At 48.1% G+C, this 16,981-nt stretch overlaps 6 protein-coding genes across 6 annotated transcripts; 3 read left to right on the plus strand and 3 right to left on the minus strand.

Annotated features, from left to right (window-relative positions):
- Positions 1-992: 992 nt before the first annotated feature.
- Positions 993-2,586, plus strand: EPUS_00170 (uncharacterized protein; the record flags this gene model as incomplete). The annotated part of the gene is made up of 2 exons (XM_007789199.1): positions 993-1,584; positions 1,634-2,586. The coding sequence occupies 2 exons, from the start codon at positions 993-995 to the stop codon at positions 2,584-2,586; spliced, it is 1,545 nt and encodes a 514-aa protein (XP_007787389.1).
- Positions 2,587-3,049: 463 nt separating this feature from the next.
- EPUS_00171 (uncharacterized protein) lies at positions 3,050-3,334 on the minus strand (the record flags this gene model as incomplete). Its single annotated transcript, XM_007789200.1, has 1 exon — positions 3,050-3,334. The coding sequence occupies one exon, from the start codon at positions 3,332-3,334 to the stop codon at positions 3,050-3,052; it is 285 nt and encodes a 94-aa protein (XP_007787390.1).
- Positions 3,335-4,494: 1,160 nt separating this feature from the next.
- On the plus strand, positions 4,495-5,548 carry EPUS_00172 (uncharacterized protein; the record flags this gene model as incomplete). The annotated part of the gene is made up of 3 exons (XM_007789201.1): positions 4,495-4,533; positions 4,585-5,016; positions 5,066-5,548. 3 exons carry the CDS (start codon positions 4,495-4,497, stop codon positions 5,546-5,548), a joined length of 954 nt encoding a protein of 317 aa, XP_007787391.1.
- A 2,131-nt stretch (positions 5,549-7,679) lies between these two features.
- On the minus strand, positions 7,680-8,705 carry EPUS_00173 (uncharacterized protein; the record flags this gene model as incomplete). The annotated part of the gene is made up of 1 exon (XM_007789202.1): positions 7,680-8,705. The coding sequence occupies one exon, from the start codon at positions 8,703-8,705 to the stop codon at positions 7,680-7,682; it is 1,026 nt and encodes a 341-aa protein (XP_007787392.1).
- A 4,474-nt stretch (positions 8,706-13,179) lies between these two features.
- On the minus strand, positions 13,180-14,507 carry EPUS_00174 (uncharacterized protein; the record flags this gene model as incomplete). Its single annotated transcript, XM_007789203.1, has 2 exons — positions 13,180-13,372; positions 13,861-14,507. 2 exons carry the CDS (start codon positions 14,505-14,507, stop codon positions 13,180-13,182), a joined length of 840 nt encoding a protein of 279 aa, XP_007787393.1.
- A 952-nt stretch (positions 14,508-15,459) lies between these two features.
- EPUS_00175 (uncharacterized protein) lies at positions 15,460-16,550 on the plus strand (the record flags this gene model as incomplete). Its single annotated transcript, XM_007789204.1, has 2 exons — positions 15,460-16,409; positions 16,469-16,550. The coding sequence occupies 2 exons, from the start codon at positions 15,460-15,462 to the stop codon at positions 16,548-16,550; spliced, it is 1,032 nt and encodes a 343-aa protein (XP_007787394.1).
- Positions 16,551-16,981: the final 431 nt, after the last annotated feature.

Raw genomic sequence — 16,981 nt, forward strand, 5'->3', positions numbered from 1 at the left:
CACGATAAGGCCTGGATCCCAAGGAGGCGGCAGGAAACGATCGCGAGGAGGATGATTGGAAATGGTATTTGTTTTCTCCAGCGGGCAGGGGGTGAAGAAGGGGGGGTCCAAGCAATATATTGCTGGTGTATTACGCAGAATTTCGGACGACTGATGCCCACTAACATGTGTTCCGATGTGAATTGTGAATTGTGAATTGGACTGCGTGGTAGGGATCATGCACCCTATTGCTCTCCCAAATGAGAGTAGATCATGACAGTTATTTTCACGCCAGCTCTGTGTAATATTGTAATTACATCCTGTAAGATATATTTAGGTCTCTATTACTACGGTACCAGGCCTAATTTTTGTAACCCCTTCCCACCCCCCCCGGCCAAAATATCTTACAAACGCCTTTTTTACATACAAATCCCTGTCAGAATCCTTGTCGTTAATTTCCATGAATTTTGCTCATCCTGCAATTTCTAGATTAGATGAAGAATTAGATACAAGAGCACTATGAAGGTACCCTATACAAGTATAATGAACTATAAGCGGTTATTAATGCTGCATGAGATGCTGTGTCTTCTGACTATCTTAAAAAGCTGCTTTAGTTAATGCAGGCGAGATAGCAAGTAATTATGGATGTCAATGGAAAGTAAAAACTTGATTTGAGAGCCTAATCATATTTAGGTCATTTGGCAGGGTCTATACTTAATTCTGCATAGTACGTGCTGTACAGATACTAATGTTTTCAACAGAGGGGGGGGTACGAAAATTAGGCCTGGTACCGTAATAAGCCTCCCGTAACAAGCTTCCCGTAACAAGCTTCCCGTAACATTGTCATGCCTGTCCATCTATCCCGGTGGGGTACGGGCGTGACTGCACCCAACTTGAAGTCATCCCTTATGCATTCTTGGCAGGGTCTCTATGCACCTCGCCATTGCAATGACAAGAAGCTTTTGGTTTGATTTCAGACTACCGTACGAACATTTATATATACATTGAAAGGCATGGCTTCTAAAAAGTCTAAAACAGCTCCTACTGATGAAGAGCTCCTGGCTCAATTCGAAGATCTAGGGACCGAAGGCCCTGCTCCCAAATTGACCAAAACATCCACATCTAAAGCTTCCGGAAAGCATACATCAGCAACAGCGCAATCAGAGCAGGACCTCCTTGCAGAACTTGGAAATCTTGCTACCCAAAGACCTTCTAGTCGCCCCTCAACACCCTCCCTTAAGTCCACAACCGCAGCTGGTACAGGCGCCAGATCGCCTAAACGATCAGCTATCCCAACCCCGACGCCAGGAGGAAGACCGAGCGAAGAGAGGTCCGCCTCAGGTGCTCAGCCTCGGAAGTCTGGGGAAAGCACACGATCGTTTCATCAAAGTTTCACACCCGCTACAACTGAGGAGTCCCCCGAGCCAGAATCTAAGCCAGCGCCGGCGGCGTCAATTGGGGGAGGATGGTGGGGAGGCCTTCTGTCCACTGCTACTGCAGCAGTTAGTCAGGCACAAGCTGCCGTCAAGGAGATACAGAAGAACGAAGAGGCTCAAAGATGGGCTGAGCAGATGAAAGGCAATGTGGGAGCTTTAAAGGGGTTGGGTAGGTCATTTATTGTCCCAACAGGCTACAATACAGCTGACTTTTGCAGGAGGAGATTTACGCTCTTTAGCGTTGCCGACCTTTCAAAACATCCTTCAAACAATCGCTCCTCCGATCTCCTCACACGAACGACTACAAATCCACATTACCCACGATCTCTCGGGATATCCGACCCTAGATCCTCTCATCTACTCTGTTTTCAGCCGTGTCATGTCACAAGTCGAAGGAGGTGATCTGATGGTAGTACAGAAAGGCAAGGAGGCGTCGCCGCGCCGCGAGAGTGAACATGGAATCTCCGGCAAGCCTGTAGGTGGTTGGAATGATGGACCATGGTGGCGGTCCACCGATAAAAGAAGTATCAACGCAGTCAGAGGTGTTGTGGAAGGCAGTAAGCTGGCAAGAGCAAGCGCAGAATCATATTCCGCCGAGCATTTTGCGTCGAGGGGTGGAGTGGAAGAAGCGGCCAAGCAAGCTACAGAGACATTGTCAGAGAGCAATCCAACACGGAACAGCGACATATTCCTGGCGATACAAGCCATCAATCAGCCAGTGCCAAAGGACTTATTTGCGGCTGGACCTCCGTCGGAGGAGGGGTCCAGTGCGGTCCAGGAGGCCGAAGAAACAAAAAGCACCGACGAAATCATCTTCGCAATATACTTGCACGACCCAATCCATGGGATTGTATTCCACGCTCTCTCACAGTGTGTTCCTGGTCAGTGGATTGACTGGCTTGATGCGTCCAGCCCGGCAGATGGCGTTCTTCCAGAATCAATCGCCGAGATAATTGAAAGTGGTGGTGTTGACCCAAGGGAATGGGTGGCAGAATGGATTGAAGAGACCCTGTCACTTGCTGTGGGGATTGTGGCCCAGAGATATGTGGCAAGAAGGATGGGTGTTGGGGAAGGCGGTGTGAGAAAGGGAAAGATGAAGGCGGATAAGGGAGCCGGAGAAACCCTCGAGGGTGGTGGTGGAGAAGCTGCTAGAGCTATTGGTGGGATGTGATTGCTTTGGATGGTGCTATAGGGTACAGATTCGCATGGGACTAGCACGCTGCCGAAAGGGAGATACATACTCATGAGGTCGTGGTATGTCCGGCGTTCTCTCTTTCTCACAACACAGCGACGATTGGTCTGGAGCAGCCAAATAATGCGCTCCTGCTCTCGTTTTCTACATTTTTATATCTGTCGCAGACTTCTGCCACAACCCAGATCTTTCTGACACCTTCTTCCCATCATCTCCATGCACATTGACCCCTTAGCTTCCGGATGTCCCACGGGTTACCAGCTTCTCCCTCAGTTTTGCAGTGTACCTTGATCTTCAATGGTCTGCCCATGGTACCCAAGCTGCATCATCAACGTCGCTGCGTATCGGTAGGGATGACTCGAGTTTCCATCGAACCTCCGGGCTGAATACACATGAAAAGTACGGAGTATAGCGCAAGTTCTGTAATTCATCCGTCGATCATTCAGCCCTTCTTCTTGCTCTGTCCCTTCCCTGCCTTGTCATTCTCATTATTCCGCTTCTTCTTTTCCACTCCCAGCATTTCCAAGTGTCCCACTTTCTCGCCCAGCATCTTCTCCGTCTTGGCTGTCAGACCGGCTGAGAACCTTTTGGTCATCTTTTGCTGTTTCATAAGGAAGGTTTTCTTTGGCGCGATGGTGCGAGCACCCTTTTTCGTGATACTGTTCTTGGAGGTGCGTGAAGGTTTGGAGGGTTTGGAAGTTTTGGTCTTCACGGTGCCTTGCGCCATTGTAGCTAGAGAAAAACGGTTTATTGGATTCTGAGGAGTATCGATCGATCTAAGGGGTGAGGTGGAGTGCACACCTATGGTCTTGCTACTGGAAGCAAAAGAGAGTGGTCAAGGTGCCCAGTGTTGGATAGTACGCAACACTTCCTTACATCAAATCGACAAAACCGAGAATGAATGCCGATAGGTCACTCAAACTATGATGGCTAGAATGCTCAAATCATGTGGGCATGGTTAGTGCTTAATCTGATTGCTCACATCGTTAACTTGCATTAGCTTCCCAATTCCCCGCTATCCGGTTCCCAACGTGCTCAGTGGTTACAGACTCCAAACAAGCATTTGGAGGCTTAATTACTTCATCTGTAACCTATGCCCATAACACAATACTAACAGGCTGCGGCCGTTGAGAAAACATCCTATCACTATGTATATCTGTTACCAAATCAGCTATGGTACTCAATGAATGAGCATCAGAGAGCCAGAACATGGATTATCTGGTATCAACAATCCGCGAACACCAAGGCCTGGCTCGTTCATGGTTATGCACTTTCGTCGCCTCGAAAGGCTGAAGCAGGGCACGCGCATATCGCTGAATCTCTAGCTCACATTAGCTTGTTGCCTCAGTCCGGGGGTCTTCTACAAGAGCCTAAGTAGAGAACACGCTGGGACTGCTTTCATAGAGCACTGGCAGCATGATGGCTGCCAACTTTATTCATTCAGTTTTACAGTCACTCGAACAGGAAAAGTGTTCTGATCCACTTTGCCGAGATGGTCATTTCCGATTGAGAAGAGGCTGACCTGAGCAATTCCCAATCTTCATCGTGACTTCAGTGGCCAACCGCCGTCTTCACAAATGAGCGCGGGGACGGATCAATTTTGACAGATGGTCCGAACGACCTGCTGCTCTGCCGCAAGCCACGATCCACTAACACATCGGCTGATGCCATTGCGGGCAGTTTTTAAGGCGCAGGAATGCATAGAAGGGTCTCCGAAATGATAATGCATCTGATTAATCAAAACATGAGGGAACTAATGGCTTGAAATATAAAGTTGACCCATCCAGCATGCTCAGGAGCCATCAAACAATGATTCGAGTTCTCTTCTCCTGATCCAATCCTCATCTATCAATCCTTTGATACAGACCATCACGCCACTCTATCACAATGTCTTCTCAAAAGCTTCAGAACGTTGCCATAGTTGGCGTGGGTCGTCTTCCCCATAAACCCTTCCAACTCATCTCACATGGTATATAGGCTGGTGGGCAAGTCGGAAAGCCCACCCTCCAAGCTCTTCTAGACACCAAGCGGTTCAACATCACCGTGGTGACCCGTGAATCGTCCTCCACTAAGTTCCCCTCAGACTCATCAATTACCGTCAAGAGTGCCAACTACGACTCGCATGACTCTATTGTCTCTGCCCTCAAAGACAATGAAGCTTTAATCCTAATGCTTAATTTTGAAGCAATGGGTCAGGTCCAGTTGCAGATCATCGACGCGGCAGCCGATGCCGGTGTTAAATGGATTCTTCCCACAGAGTTTGGCGCCGACAGTGCCAATCAGGGACTTGTTGATATGGTGCCCATTAATGCTATGAGGACCGAACCGAGAAAACGTATCGAGGAGGCGGCCAAGACCCATCCGGGACTTAGCTGGATCGGTGTTGTAAATAATCCATGGTTTGAATATGTATGTGCTCCTTGTTCCGGTACTTTGCCAACTTGCTTACATACTCCAGAGTCTCAAAGGAGGCTTCTTTGGCATCGACTTCAAGAACAAAGCCGCTACGTTCTACGATGAAGGGACCACTCGCTTCAACACTACTCTCATCGGCACCGTCGGCCTCGCCGTCGCCCGCCTGCTGAGTCTCCCCATCGAAGCAACTTCCGGCCCCAGCCTCTCCAAATATGCTAACAAGTTCATCTACATCTCCTCCTTCCACACCACGCAACGCGAAATCCTCGAGGCCGTTCAAAAAGCCACCAATACCACGGATTCTGATTGGACTGTCAAGAAAGCTAGTGCACAGGCATGGATTGATGAGGGTAACGAGAAGGTGGCGAAAGGGGATTTTAGTGGTATGATTAATCTGCTGTACGGGGCTGTTATGAAAGAGGGACTCGGCGGCGATTTTGAGGCCACGAGGGGAACAAGTAACGAGGTGCTTGGTTTGCCGAAGGAGGATATGGTAGAGGTTATCAAGAAGATTGTGGAGGCTTGATAGATGTCCTCTTGGGAGTGCAGAAGGATGCTCCTTGCACGACGTGATGATGAGTGTAGTGTTGCATAGTACCAACTCTAAGACCAAGTTATGCAACCTGGTTCTCCGCCACCACTGCTATTGCTAACACTTTGGCATCTGTTTCCCCCAAATCGAGATGCAGTACGCTGGCGTATCGTAGTTGGTCATCTTTGAGCCAACATGCAATTTTGCTGTGGATGGAAAGTCCGCCAAGCACGAACTCAAATTCGAGAAATAGAGAGAAAAGTTTACATGCTGTTTCAAGCCATGCATTTCTGCCCTGTGCCAGCGTGTATACCCACAACGGACCGGTCCTGTGAAACTTCCTCTAAATACCATATATTGTCTCGAATCCGTCCAAAGGGACTGCTTTCTCACAACATCACAATTGTTCCTCGACTCTCGCTACGCACACTCTTTGCACGCTGTGTTCAAAAGATATCAGGACTGGTCCATTCCTTCCATATCAGCAACCAAGCAGCCACTCTCCCCTGTATTCTACCCCTTTACCCACCCTGATCCCTGCTCCCACACTAGAAATCGGTTTCCTCACCGTCCCTAACCCGTCCTCCCACACCCTTCCAGATAGTCACATCAAGCAAACCCAGCTGCAATGCCCTTCAGAGGAAACAGAGTCCTCAGCCCCATCAGCCAGCCAGCCACCCCAACCGACATCCACACTTTCGCAACAACCGCATTCAGATAGCGGTATACCGAAACTCACCTCTTGACTCCTACAAGTCTAGTAGTAGTTGGGAACAACACCCTCGCCATACCCTCGTGATCGTTCACCTATATCATGCCCAGCAGAGAGAAAAGAGCACGAAATGTCTTGGCTATAACTCAAACAAAACTGACGGACCTCGTCAGACCTCGACGGCCCCTTCTGGTGGGCTCCCACGTCGCTTTACGTAGGGCCAAATCAGGGCCCGGCTCAGCTTGGGTTCAGCCTCAATCACGCTGCACCGCCACGGTTCAGGCAGCTTTTCCTGATGAGCTCGGTCACATCCCTCTTTTCCACCTTCTGCCCGCCCATGTTGCTTTGCCTTCCCCACTGTCCAACCGCTACGGACCCAAAAAGTGTCCTCTTGAGATTATGGGCAATTTCACGCGGACAGCATTTTCGGATGAGAGGATGGGGCCTGTCTTTGGGAATACAGAGGTGGTCCAGAACTTGGATTCTGTGTAAAATTCTGTACAGATAAATAGTTGACAAATTCTGTGTGGATTTTGCGTGGATACTGTACAGAAATACTAGTAGTTGGCAAATTCTGTGTGAAAATACTTAGTTGTGACTTCTTTACGGATTCTGTGCAAGTCGATTCTATTGACTTTACGTGAAATTACGAGTTACTAGTACAAGTTGACACATGTAATCTTCGTCCGAAAGAGTATAGCCTCATACATCTGTGGGGCAAGAATAACCATCAAGCCGTAATTTTGTATCTTGATCTCAGACGTGCTGGGCGCACTTTTACTTGGTAAGCAGCTAAGCCACAAGCACGGTCAGTGAGGGGATCAAAACGAATTGGGTTCGATTGCTACTATTAGCGCTCTGATGGGTTAGTCGTTTCGCTCCTCCTTTCTCGTCTGAGGGACTGAGGCAATTCACCACTAAGAATTTCTGTATTAAGTAATTACCTGATCAAGTGAACCAACCAAATCAAACCGCTGCCCAATTAAATCAAATTGAGGCATAGGTCGACCAATCAGGTCGAACTAAGGGCCTGGTGTGATTTGTTCGCTTGATTGTTAACACTGTACGGAGTACGGAGTATTGAACATGTATAAATACCTCTACTAAGGTGATGATGACCCCTTGATACTCTGATTCCATCATTCCTTTCAGGCCTGTGTCAGACGAGCATCAAAGGAACAAAGGATGATAGAAAACCCCTGGGTTCAATCTGGAAAACACCTGCATCGCTATCGCGCATCTCTCAATGCAAGGGTGCTAAAAGGTATACCGAGCAGCTGCCGTATTATCCCGAGCGGAGTCTCTCGCAGAGTAGTTGTTTCCCCGCCACAGTTCACCCGAAGAGGGGTGCTCCGGACCAGAATATCTCTACTCAGCTGAATCCCATGGCGCCTGTAATCGTAGAAATTCTCATCAGTTGACAGGATCCCATTCATACTCGTCGACATCTTTGTAATTGTTGACCTCAACTTCATCATCCTTTTCCGTGTGGAAGAAGTCATCCACATCCATGTCTTCATCCACATGGAAGTCGATGCACTGGCGACGGATCTCGTTCCAGGTCATGCCATGCGCCCATTGGCGAATATCATCCTCCAATGTGTAAGGAGGTCCGTCTTGTTCCGCAATTTCAGCAGCATGACCACGCTTCACGACGAAAAGAACCTCTTTCCCCTCTTCCTTTGCCCTCAACTCCATGTTTTCTGTATCTGTTACGCCAAGCTTTCCGGGTTCTCTGGGAAGGGCACCTTCAAGAATTTGACGTCTGTAGGGGTTCATGACCGCACCAGGCGCATCAGATTGGATGGAGCGATAAATGGTGATCGAAGCTCCAGAATCTGCACCGTCGCGCTGACGTAGAATTTCTTCCCAAGTACTTGGTTGAGGCTTGTCCCAGTCAAGGTTTCCCAGGAAATCCATCTCGGTGAACTGGTGCATTGCAGAGTCAAGTGTGATGAATCGCAACTCTCTCCATCCATTCCCATACTTGATCAATCCGTCAAGGGTATCATAGCCAATTTCACCGCTAGACCCTCCGAGAACGGTGAGTCTATGCAGGCGCAATCCTGGCAGCAGCTTCAGTGCCCATACCAGCCTATAAAACACATCATCACCGTATCCAATTGGCTGAAGCATCAAGGGACGTCCACTAGTGCGGAGATGACGGATCTGCGAAAGGGTGGTTGGAGGCAATTTAGAAAGCTTGTCGAGCAGATCCTCTGGATGTTCGAAGTTGAACAAGACGTGGCCGAGCCAAAAGGCTCCGGCTTCTTGATTGATCTGACGGCAGGTCCGAAGAATGGCTAGAGAATTGGGCGCAGGCTTCATTGTCTTTGTGGTGATCCGGCTAATGTACTTTTCGCCGAAAGTAATTCTGGTTGAGGCGAAGAGACAGACATAGATTTGATCACGCAACTCGCGAGGAATTTGCAAGAACATGGTTGGTACTTATCTGAGCGAGAGTGCGTGGATTCTGAGAATGTGTATAAGTTCCGCACCTACATAGTAGCGAAGAGGGATGTAGTATACCTGCAAACTCAGTAAGGAGCCCGGATCAAGTGACACAGATCAGCAAACACATCTTGTTCTGGTCTTTGGCCTTCCCCTTCCGGCGTATTGCCAGTACTGGACGCTTCACCCTGCAGGTCATTAGCACGATCTGTCTCAGATGCCCTTGCAGGAGTGACTATATCCATCAGTACTGTACTCTTCGCTGAAGAATTGAATCATTCTCGCGCTGCACGGAAGTGGGCAGAGGAGCTGGATCAACCTGGACAACTCTGACCTTGGCGGCATTTCTCTCCACATCGTCGCCTGACCAATTTCATTCTGGCGCTTACGGTCAGGCCCGATGCAGAGAGAGGCTATACACTGAGCAGGCTCTTCAGCCCTACCATTGATAAGGTCAATACACTCCTTATAGTCTTACTGACCTTACGTATTTCGTACCCTACTTGCGCTCTCCCCAGCAACTTCTTCAATCCTCTCCATTATTATAGAAGACCAGTTACTGCAACGTCAATGTCCGCCGCAACCTTCGCCTTAATCAATTCTCGCTCCATTTCCGCAACCCAGGAGGCTTGTAGCCTGGTTTCTTGTTGGAGAAGCTCATACTCTTGCGCACTCTCTTGCCGGCTCTGATCTCGAGCATCGCTTACCTTGGATTCCGCGGTAGCGAGTCGTACCATGAGCGACGTGTACGACTTAGAACTCATCTAGTCTTCTGGCGGCCGCCTGCAGGTTCTGCTTCTCGACCCGAAGCTGTTCTTTCTTGACACGGAGTACTCCCAAGATGCTAAGCTCGGCAGCAGTATTGTGACAAAGCCCCTGGAGTTCTTCACCCAAAAAAACAAAAGAAAGTAGTATCTTGTGTCCAGCCTTGACCCAAGTCTAGGCCTTCCCTCGGCCAGTCTTGCAGAACTTGCAAGGACATTGCAGTGGCTGTAAATGTAATGATGATTGATGTGTATCAGATGGAATCGGCGATTTCACGAAGGGGAATTATGTATAGAGTAGCAGTGCACAAGACACACAGTAAAACATTGGATTTCATTATAGGTCAAGTCATGTACTTTCACGTGGACAACTCCAGACGCGTCATTAAAAGGAGGGACTCTTGAGCGTAACAAAAGTCAAGCATAAGCAGCGGGAAAACATCTTTCCATAGCGGATTAAGAATCCATGTTAAATGCATTACAGCAGTTAGACTGTCGCTGTTATGATTCTTCCCCCCATCCGTCCCTTTCTGCGCAGTCGATCGTGGTCAATATAGTAGTAATTCGCTTGTACAAATTTGCCGTTCAGTTCCTTATGCTGTCCTCCTGCCATCCTCCTGTCCTTCTCAATTGTGTCTTCACGTCAATGAAAGGTACATAGAATACATGGGTAAGCCCTATAAGCAGAGTGTATCGTAATTCAAGTACAAGCAAAGGCATTCCATGTTCTTGCATGACCTCGAATGACTAGAATTGCGTGAAAACTGGTGATTCATGAAATTTTCAATAAGCACAAAAGTAGTAGGGGCCAATCTCCCAACATGATCAACCAGGCATCCACCTCCTTTGTCATCTCATTTCTCAAGTCATCACCCAATGCTCCTTTTGGTGACAGTGAGTGGATTGGAGACCTCATCATTGTCGAAGATCTTGAACTGCGGGATTGATCACTATATATGAAGCTTGGAATACTTATGTAAGGAAAATTCCATAACTGCGGTGTGGCGCTGAGCATATCAAGGAAAGTTGCATGGAGTCGTGCCCCATAAGTAGTCAAATGATACCAATCCTACGTTGTACTCGGAATGACTATTGCTTATTAGTCTCAACATGCGGCTCATACTTTAAGTGCAAGTGTAGTGTGAACTCCTTATTCGTAAAGTAGGGTAGCCACCTTCGTGAAGGCCATGATGAAGAAGAGTGCGCATTCTCTATCCACTGAGTAAAGGTCTTTATGAATGAGCTGTGATGAAGAATAGATGAAAGGGATGCGAGTGAAGTTTTTCTAAGACGGCCTTATCGGCAGAGTATGGTGGCAGATTGCAGAAACAAGCATACAATGTAATCTTGTGGAGTCCATATTGAGGATCATGGTGGAAGCCGTCTAATGACGGTACAACAGTCAATTTAAGCCATCATCAAGATGAGAGAGAAGTTGTAGAGTCCATGTCCGCAGGGCATACTACGATAAAGCGTTCGAAGGAGGATCGGGAAGTTGAGTAAATTCATGACGGGGACAGGAATAGAGTTGCGGATTCCATATCCGCGGAGTGCGGTGGAGGCCTCTTGCAAAAGCTGGACGCGATCACAAGACGAAATACAAAAGAAGACTTGGTAGACCCCATATCCACGAAGTATGATGGTAGCCTTCAAATAAGACTTGGTGTGTCAAAAACCGAGCTCGAGAACCGTGTTTAGAGTACAAGCTGTTGGTGGATTCACAAGCCTGGCAAATGATAGTCCAGTGTGTTCATTTGAATCAAATTGAGTCCAATAAAACGAAATCCGTACTTTGATCGAATCAAACCAATACTCTGACAAATTCGTCAAATGGAGGTCTTAGCAGAAATATCTTTCACTCTAAAATAGTATTCAGTGTTCAAATTCAATTTTAATGAAAAGATAAAAGTCTTGGCGGACTCGTCTTGTGAGATAAGAATCCTTAACAGTCTTGCCTCAGTTCTCAGCTGTGCTATTTGGCTTAGACGACGACCGCGCGGCGGTCTGCAAGCTGTGGAAAAACAAACCCGCCACACACACACCATATCGACATAGTAGTCTTTCAAGCTTAAGCCCTTACAATGCATCGCGTGGCTGATACTAGCTTCTTGAAACCAAATTTATCTTCGCCCTTGTTTTTATTGTGTGTGTCCCTCTTTATGAAATGCACAGCCATATTTTGGTGGTCGGGTTGAGGCTTTAGCATATCTGGAACGTAGGCATCAGCGGGGATACATAAACCAAGTGTGGTGTTGGAATCCATTGGGGCTGGCCATTTGGTGGCGTGGTTGGCGTGTCTCTCTTCTGTAGGACCAGGAGCAATGTCAGCAAGCATGGAGAGTAACTGCTCTCCCCGTATACGAGATGCTGAGAAGCTTTCGGGCGACCCAGTTTTCTGTCATTGCTGCCGCCACGTAGTATAGTTTTCAGGTCGCATAACTCTACTGAAGTCCTGAGGGTGATCATATGTCTTTTGTGCTCTATGATGTGGCGCTGTTCCCTTTCCTGCTGTAGTAGGATCGGGTACTGAAGAGCAAGTAGTCGCTTCGTAAGCATTTGTGCTGCGAGCCTCTTGCAAGCAATATATTTCAAGAACTGGAATCTGCACGATCCGTTGGGATGGCCTTCTTTATACAGCATCGCCGACATTGACTTTGCACGTTTGACAAACTTATATGGATGCAGCAAACGATACGCGCAAAGTCTGGGACACTTTTTGTGCGTTGTTGGAGGTATATCCTTTACCACCAGCTTCGCCAATTGCCACCCATCAGCTTGTCAGAATGGGATGATTGTCACACCTTATGCTTTTCACTAGTAATACCATTCAGACCTTTGAGGTAGGGATCGCGGATCTTTATGAGATGATCTAGGTAGAATACTAGTACTTGCAACCGTCAAGCTAGCACCTTTCAAACGTTTTCTCTTTAAATAAGGTAAAACAAGGGAGATGGAGGTTCGCTCAGGCCTAGTTAGGTAAATCAGACGGAGGTAGTTTCGTCTGACTTTGGGGACGGGATTCAAGAGCCAGCGAGACAGAAGTGCAATAAAGATCAGCATCATAGGATCTTCTATAGATGGATGGTGTCTTGGATTACCGTGCGCTCATGAACGGCCACAGCAACACCTCCCACTGAAAAGTGATGAGGGCCCGAGGGAAAGGCTTGCGGACTCAATGCTATTTCTAGCGCAAATGGTTTGAGCAGGAGCAGCGTCATTTAGTTGCAGTGGGAGATTGCCAGACACCGTAAGGGAGGCACTTGCCGTTGGAAAGCTTGGCCGAAATTTCTACGAACTTGGAGAGCGTTTGGCAATCTGGTCTTCCAACTTGTTGTGTATGGCAGGGTAATCATCGTGGTATGAGCGAGTCCGCGAGGAGCCTTCAGCACATGTAAGGTAGTTGCTATTGACATGGGCGCCTTCAGGCTTGAGCATGGCAAGGCTTGGATGTATTGACGCGGTTCTCAGCCTTACTCACCATGCAAGGCTATATCAGAAAACAGGAGGGAAAGGGAAATGGAGATTCCTGGTACCACGCAGATCATGGGTAAAGGAAATTTCTGGGACATCGTTGAAGTACGAGTGAAAGCGTACAGACAATATGATAGCAGATGGACGAAGCTGTCGGAAGAGCCGTAGAGAGTCCATCGCTGCTTGCCGTGTCCGAAACTTATGCTGACTTCGCTTGCAAAACCTTGTTAATCCTCGACGCCTTTCCTGTGCAGCTCCAACCAGACGTAAGCACAATCAATATCCATGTCCATTCTCTTTTTGGAAAGTCCATGATCTTGCTCTATTCTCGTTTCCGATTCCTTCGCCGAGACATACATCTCCGGCTTTGAATTCCCAAACTCCAATGCACGCTGAGCATGGAAACCACCATATGGGAAGCTGGGCCATATCAGCAGCTCCAAGAACAAACAAAGCATCGCAGGAGCCTCACTAGTAACGAGCGATGACATAGATAGTCTAGATTACCCCTGACAAACCTGCAGGCTTGGTAGTCCAATGGAGGTACGTTGAAAATGCTTGGCGATTGAGGAAATTTACACGCCGCTCTGCGGAAGATGGGGGTTGGCAGTCTCCGAGAGCAGGCGAGGATGACTGATTTTGACAAAGTAATTGATTGAACAACACTGGTGAGGAGCAATATGAGTGAAGTGGAGAGACACAAATGAGTGACAAAGGATGTGCGGAAGGAATGATCCCGAACGAAACTGATCTTCCAAATGTCGCACTGTTGCCAACGCGACCACGGCCACTTCTGTCATCTGTAGGTCCAGCCATAGCCGATACCGTTTGGTACAGTTCGGTTGATGTTGTGTCCAAACACTTACACGTAAGTCAATCCTTTCAGTGACTCTGCTTCCAATTCTCACCCTCCATCAATCATCATCCTGATTCCTGCTAACCCTCTTTCAAACCTCTCCACCATCTGTTGCAGGCTCTCCTTCTGTCTCTTGCTTGCCTCTTCTGAATCAGTCTGAGAAATCGCACCAATTCCCTCAACCTTGAGCATCAAACCTTCGCCAGATTCCGCGTCATTGCCGTCGATGGTGGGGGCATTAGATATGCTTGCCTTCATCACCTGCCAGTCAGAGCTCAAACTATGTGCTTTAATAACCTCGTAGCCATTCCCTTCACTAGGCTGCACATCAAGGAGAATATAGTGCTCGCGGACATCCTCAACCGTAGCTGGTAGCTTAGCTTCTTCTTCTTCTTGATGCTTATGTTGAGCATCGTCTTGGGCTAGAGCACGACAGGCTGCTTCGGTAATGATCTCGGCCTCATCATCTGCAAAGATATAGTGTACAGTAGGGTGGTGATGTTCGGAGGTTGAGGGATTCTCGATCAAGGTAAAGAAGGGATGAAAGAGGGTGGCCGACTCTTCGATAGCCACCTCATTGGGGGAGGGCCTGTGGGTTCCGTCAAGACGCGGTGATGACACGCTGCGGGAGGGCGTATGCTTCAGCGATGATTTAGACGGGAAAACTGTATGTGATGTAGTTTCTTGCAGATGGGACATCGCCAGAGGTACTTGGACTACATTTTGCTCTGATTACAAGGAAATAGCAAGTTTTGATACATATGTCCCTCAGCCTTATGGCATATGTCACGTGAACGCATGCTGTTTACAAAGCTTGACTCCTGGTCGTCCCAAGCTCGGTCTGTCTGATTGGGTATCTAGGGAAACAAAAACGCCAGTCCATGGGGCTTCCAGCTACAGCAATATCTATGCAACCCTTCATCCATCCCCATGCTTCCATTCGAACTCTATGTTCGATTAGAAGCTTTCGATTGTACATAGGTAGACCACTTACTTTGTCTACACATCGGACAAAGACCCTTGGAAGTGTCTTGTTGAATCCAGGTCATGAGACAATGCTGATGCCACATATATTAGAGCCAGGATGTACATCAAAGCTCGGGATATCTACCATGTGAAAAGAGTGAGCACATTTGCCAATCACTACTGAGATCAGCGAACTTCCAATAACGGAGTCATGCAATACTCACGCAGTGGACAGTCATCTCCTGGGTACTTGCATGTCGGACAGGTTCCATCAAACTGTACTCGACAGATTCCACATACTTCATCTTCTGGCATGTCCCATCTCCACGTAGCCACTGCATGCCATTTTTTTATTTTGACCTTCATGGCGCACGTTAAAAGTGAGGTAGTGCTAAGCTTCCTTGTAAGTATTGAGTGAAGAATAACGTCCTTTACAGAAGTGTGCAAGAAGCGTCATGACATTGTGACTTTAATAAGTATTTTTTTTATGTTGCCTGTTTGCCGCCCTTGTACGGAGTAAACATGAAAATGCGGAGATGCAAGCTCCTCGCTCCCCTCCTTATCAAGCTTCTCCGCAACAACAGCACCAGCCCCTTCGAACAACCACCTTTTGACAATCCTGCTTCAGTCTTGTACTGCAGCTTGATTAAATCTCAAAATGCTCAGAAAGTAGTATCTCCTGCCAATGGCTTTTGCAGCCTTGCGCCCAACTCGCCTGCGTGCCGCTCAAGCCCTTCGACATGACGTACCTCGACGATACTTCACGTTTTCGTCCTACATGGTCACTCCCAAGGAGTTGAATGAAGCTTTAAAGAAGAATGCTCGATCTAAGATATCCACAGCTCCAAGAACAATTCCAATATGTGCAGCTTGGTTCATGCCCAATGATCTGCAAGGACGTACCGGGATCGAATGCTTCAAGAATAAGAGGATTCCTATGGCACGATTCTTCGACATCGATGAAGTCAAGGATCACGACTCTCCATACCCTCACATGCTCCCAACATGCGAAACTTTTGCGCAGGCGATGGAGAAGATGGGGATCAGGAGAGACGACGCATTGGTGGTTTATGACACGGAAGAGCTGGGATTGTTCTCTGCACCTCGAGTGGGCTGGACGCTACGAGTCTATGGACATCCCAATGTTCACGTCTTGAACAACTTCCGACTCTGGTGCCAGGAGGGTCTCAGCACAGAATCAGGCGAGCCTGAAATCCCGGAGCCTTCGAAATATCCAGTGCCGAGCTACCAGACGGATATGGTGGTAAAGTTCGCAGAGATGAAGACCATCGGGTATGATTATGGTAAGGAGGGGGCAGAAGAAATACAAATTCTGGACGCTAGATCCAAGGGCAGGTGGGAAGGAACGGAGCCAGAACCTCGACCAGGCTTACGTTCTGGCCATATGCCGGGCTCTACATCTATGCCCTTCCAGGATCTTCTCCATCCTGAAACGAAAGCATTGCTCCCATCGAAAGAACTGAAGCAGATCTTCCTCTCTAAACAACTTGACCCGACAAAGCCAATCATAGTCAGTTGTGGAACAGGTGTCACGGCTGCTGTTGTTGAGGCGGCCCTGCAGCAAGCAAATTTCGGGAAACCAGATGACCGCAGATTGTATGATGGGAGCTGGACGTGAGTGTCTTCTTCTCCTTCCACCATCTTATGCTAATATCCTTCAAGCGAATGGGCAGCTCGGGTTTCCGAGTCCAGCGGATTGGTGCGGACAGCGAAGGCAAGACAATGATCAGGGATGGCACGATGCGCGATTTGTAGCAAGAAGTCACTCAGATCGGGTTGCAGTGGGAAATGTCATTTTCTTAGGTTGTTGTGGAGAACCTGCGATGCACGCACGGCGTTGAAGTGGTGGACTTATTGAACCAGTATTATCCTAGGCATGATGACCATGAACATAGAAGTTAAAAGCGATGAAACCCAAGACCATTCCCATGCACTGCACTCCGCAGTTGGAAAAGAATGGTGTGGGGCAGTGCCGAAACATCGGACGATTGAGGACCCGGCTGCAGTCACGAAGTCTGAGTTTGGAGTTGGCCTTGAATTCAACCTCCACCTCATCCACCAACCAGTCATTCTTCCCACTACCGCTTTGTGAACTATCGCAAACAACCGGTGCACTTCATGAGCACCTTGGATGCTTGCTGTCACAAGCAAACACTTTCGCGAAAATGCTCATCAATCTCTCATAC

Source organism: Endocarpon pusillum (genome assembly GCF_000464535.1).
Source record: "Endocarpon pusillum Z07020 unplaced genomic scaffold C734253, whole genome shotgun sequence".
Classification (NCBI taxonomy): domain Eukaryota; kingdom Fungi; phylum Ascomycota; class Eurotiomycetes; order Verrucariales; family Verrucariaceae; genus Endocarpon; species Endocarpon pusillum.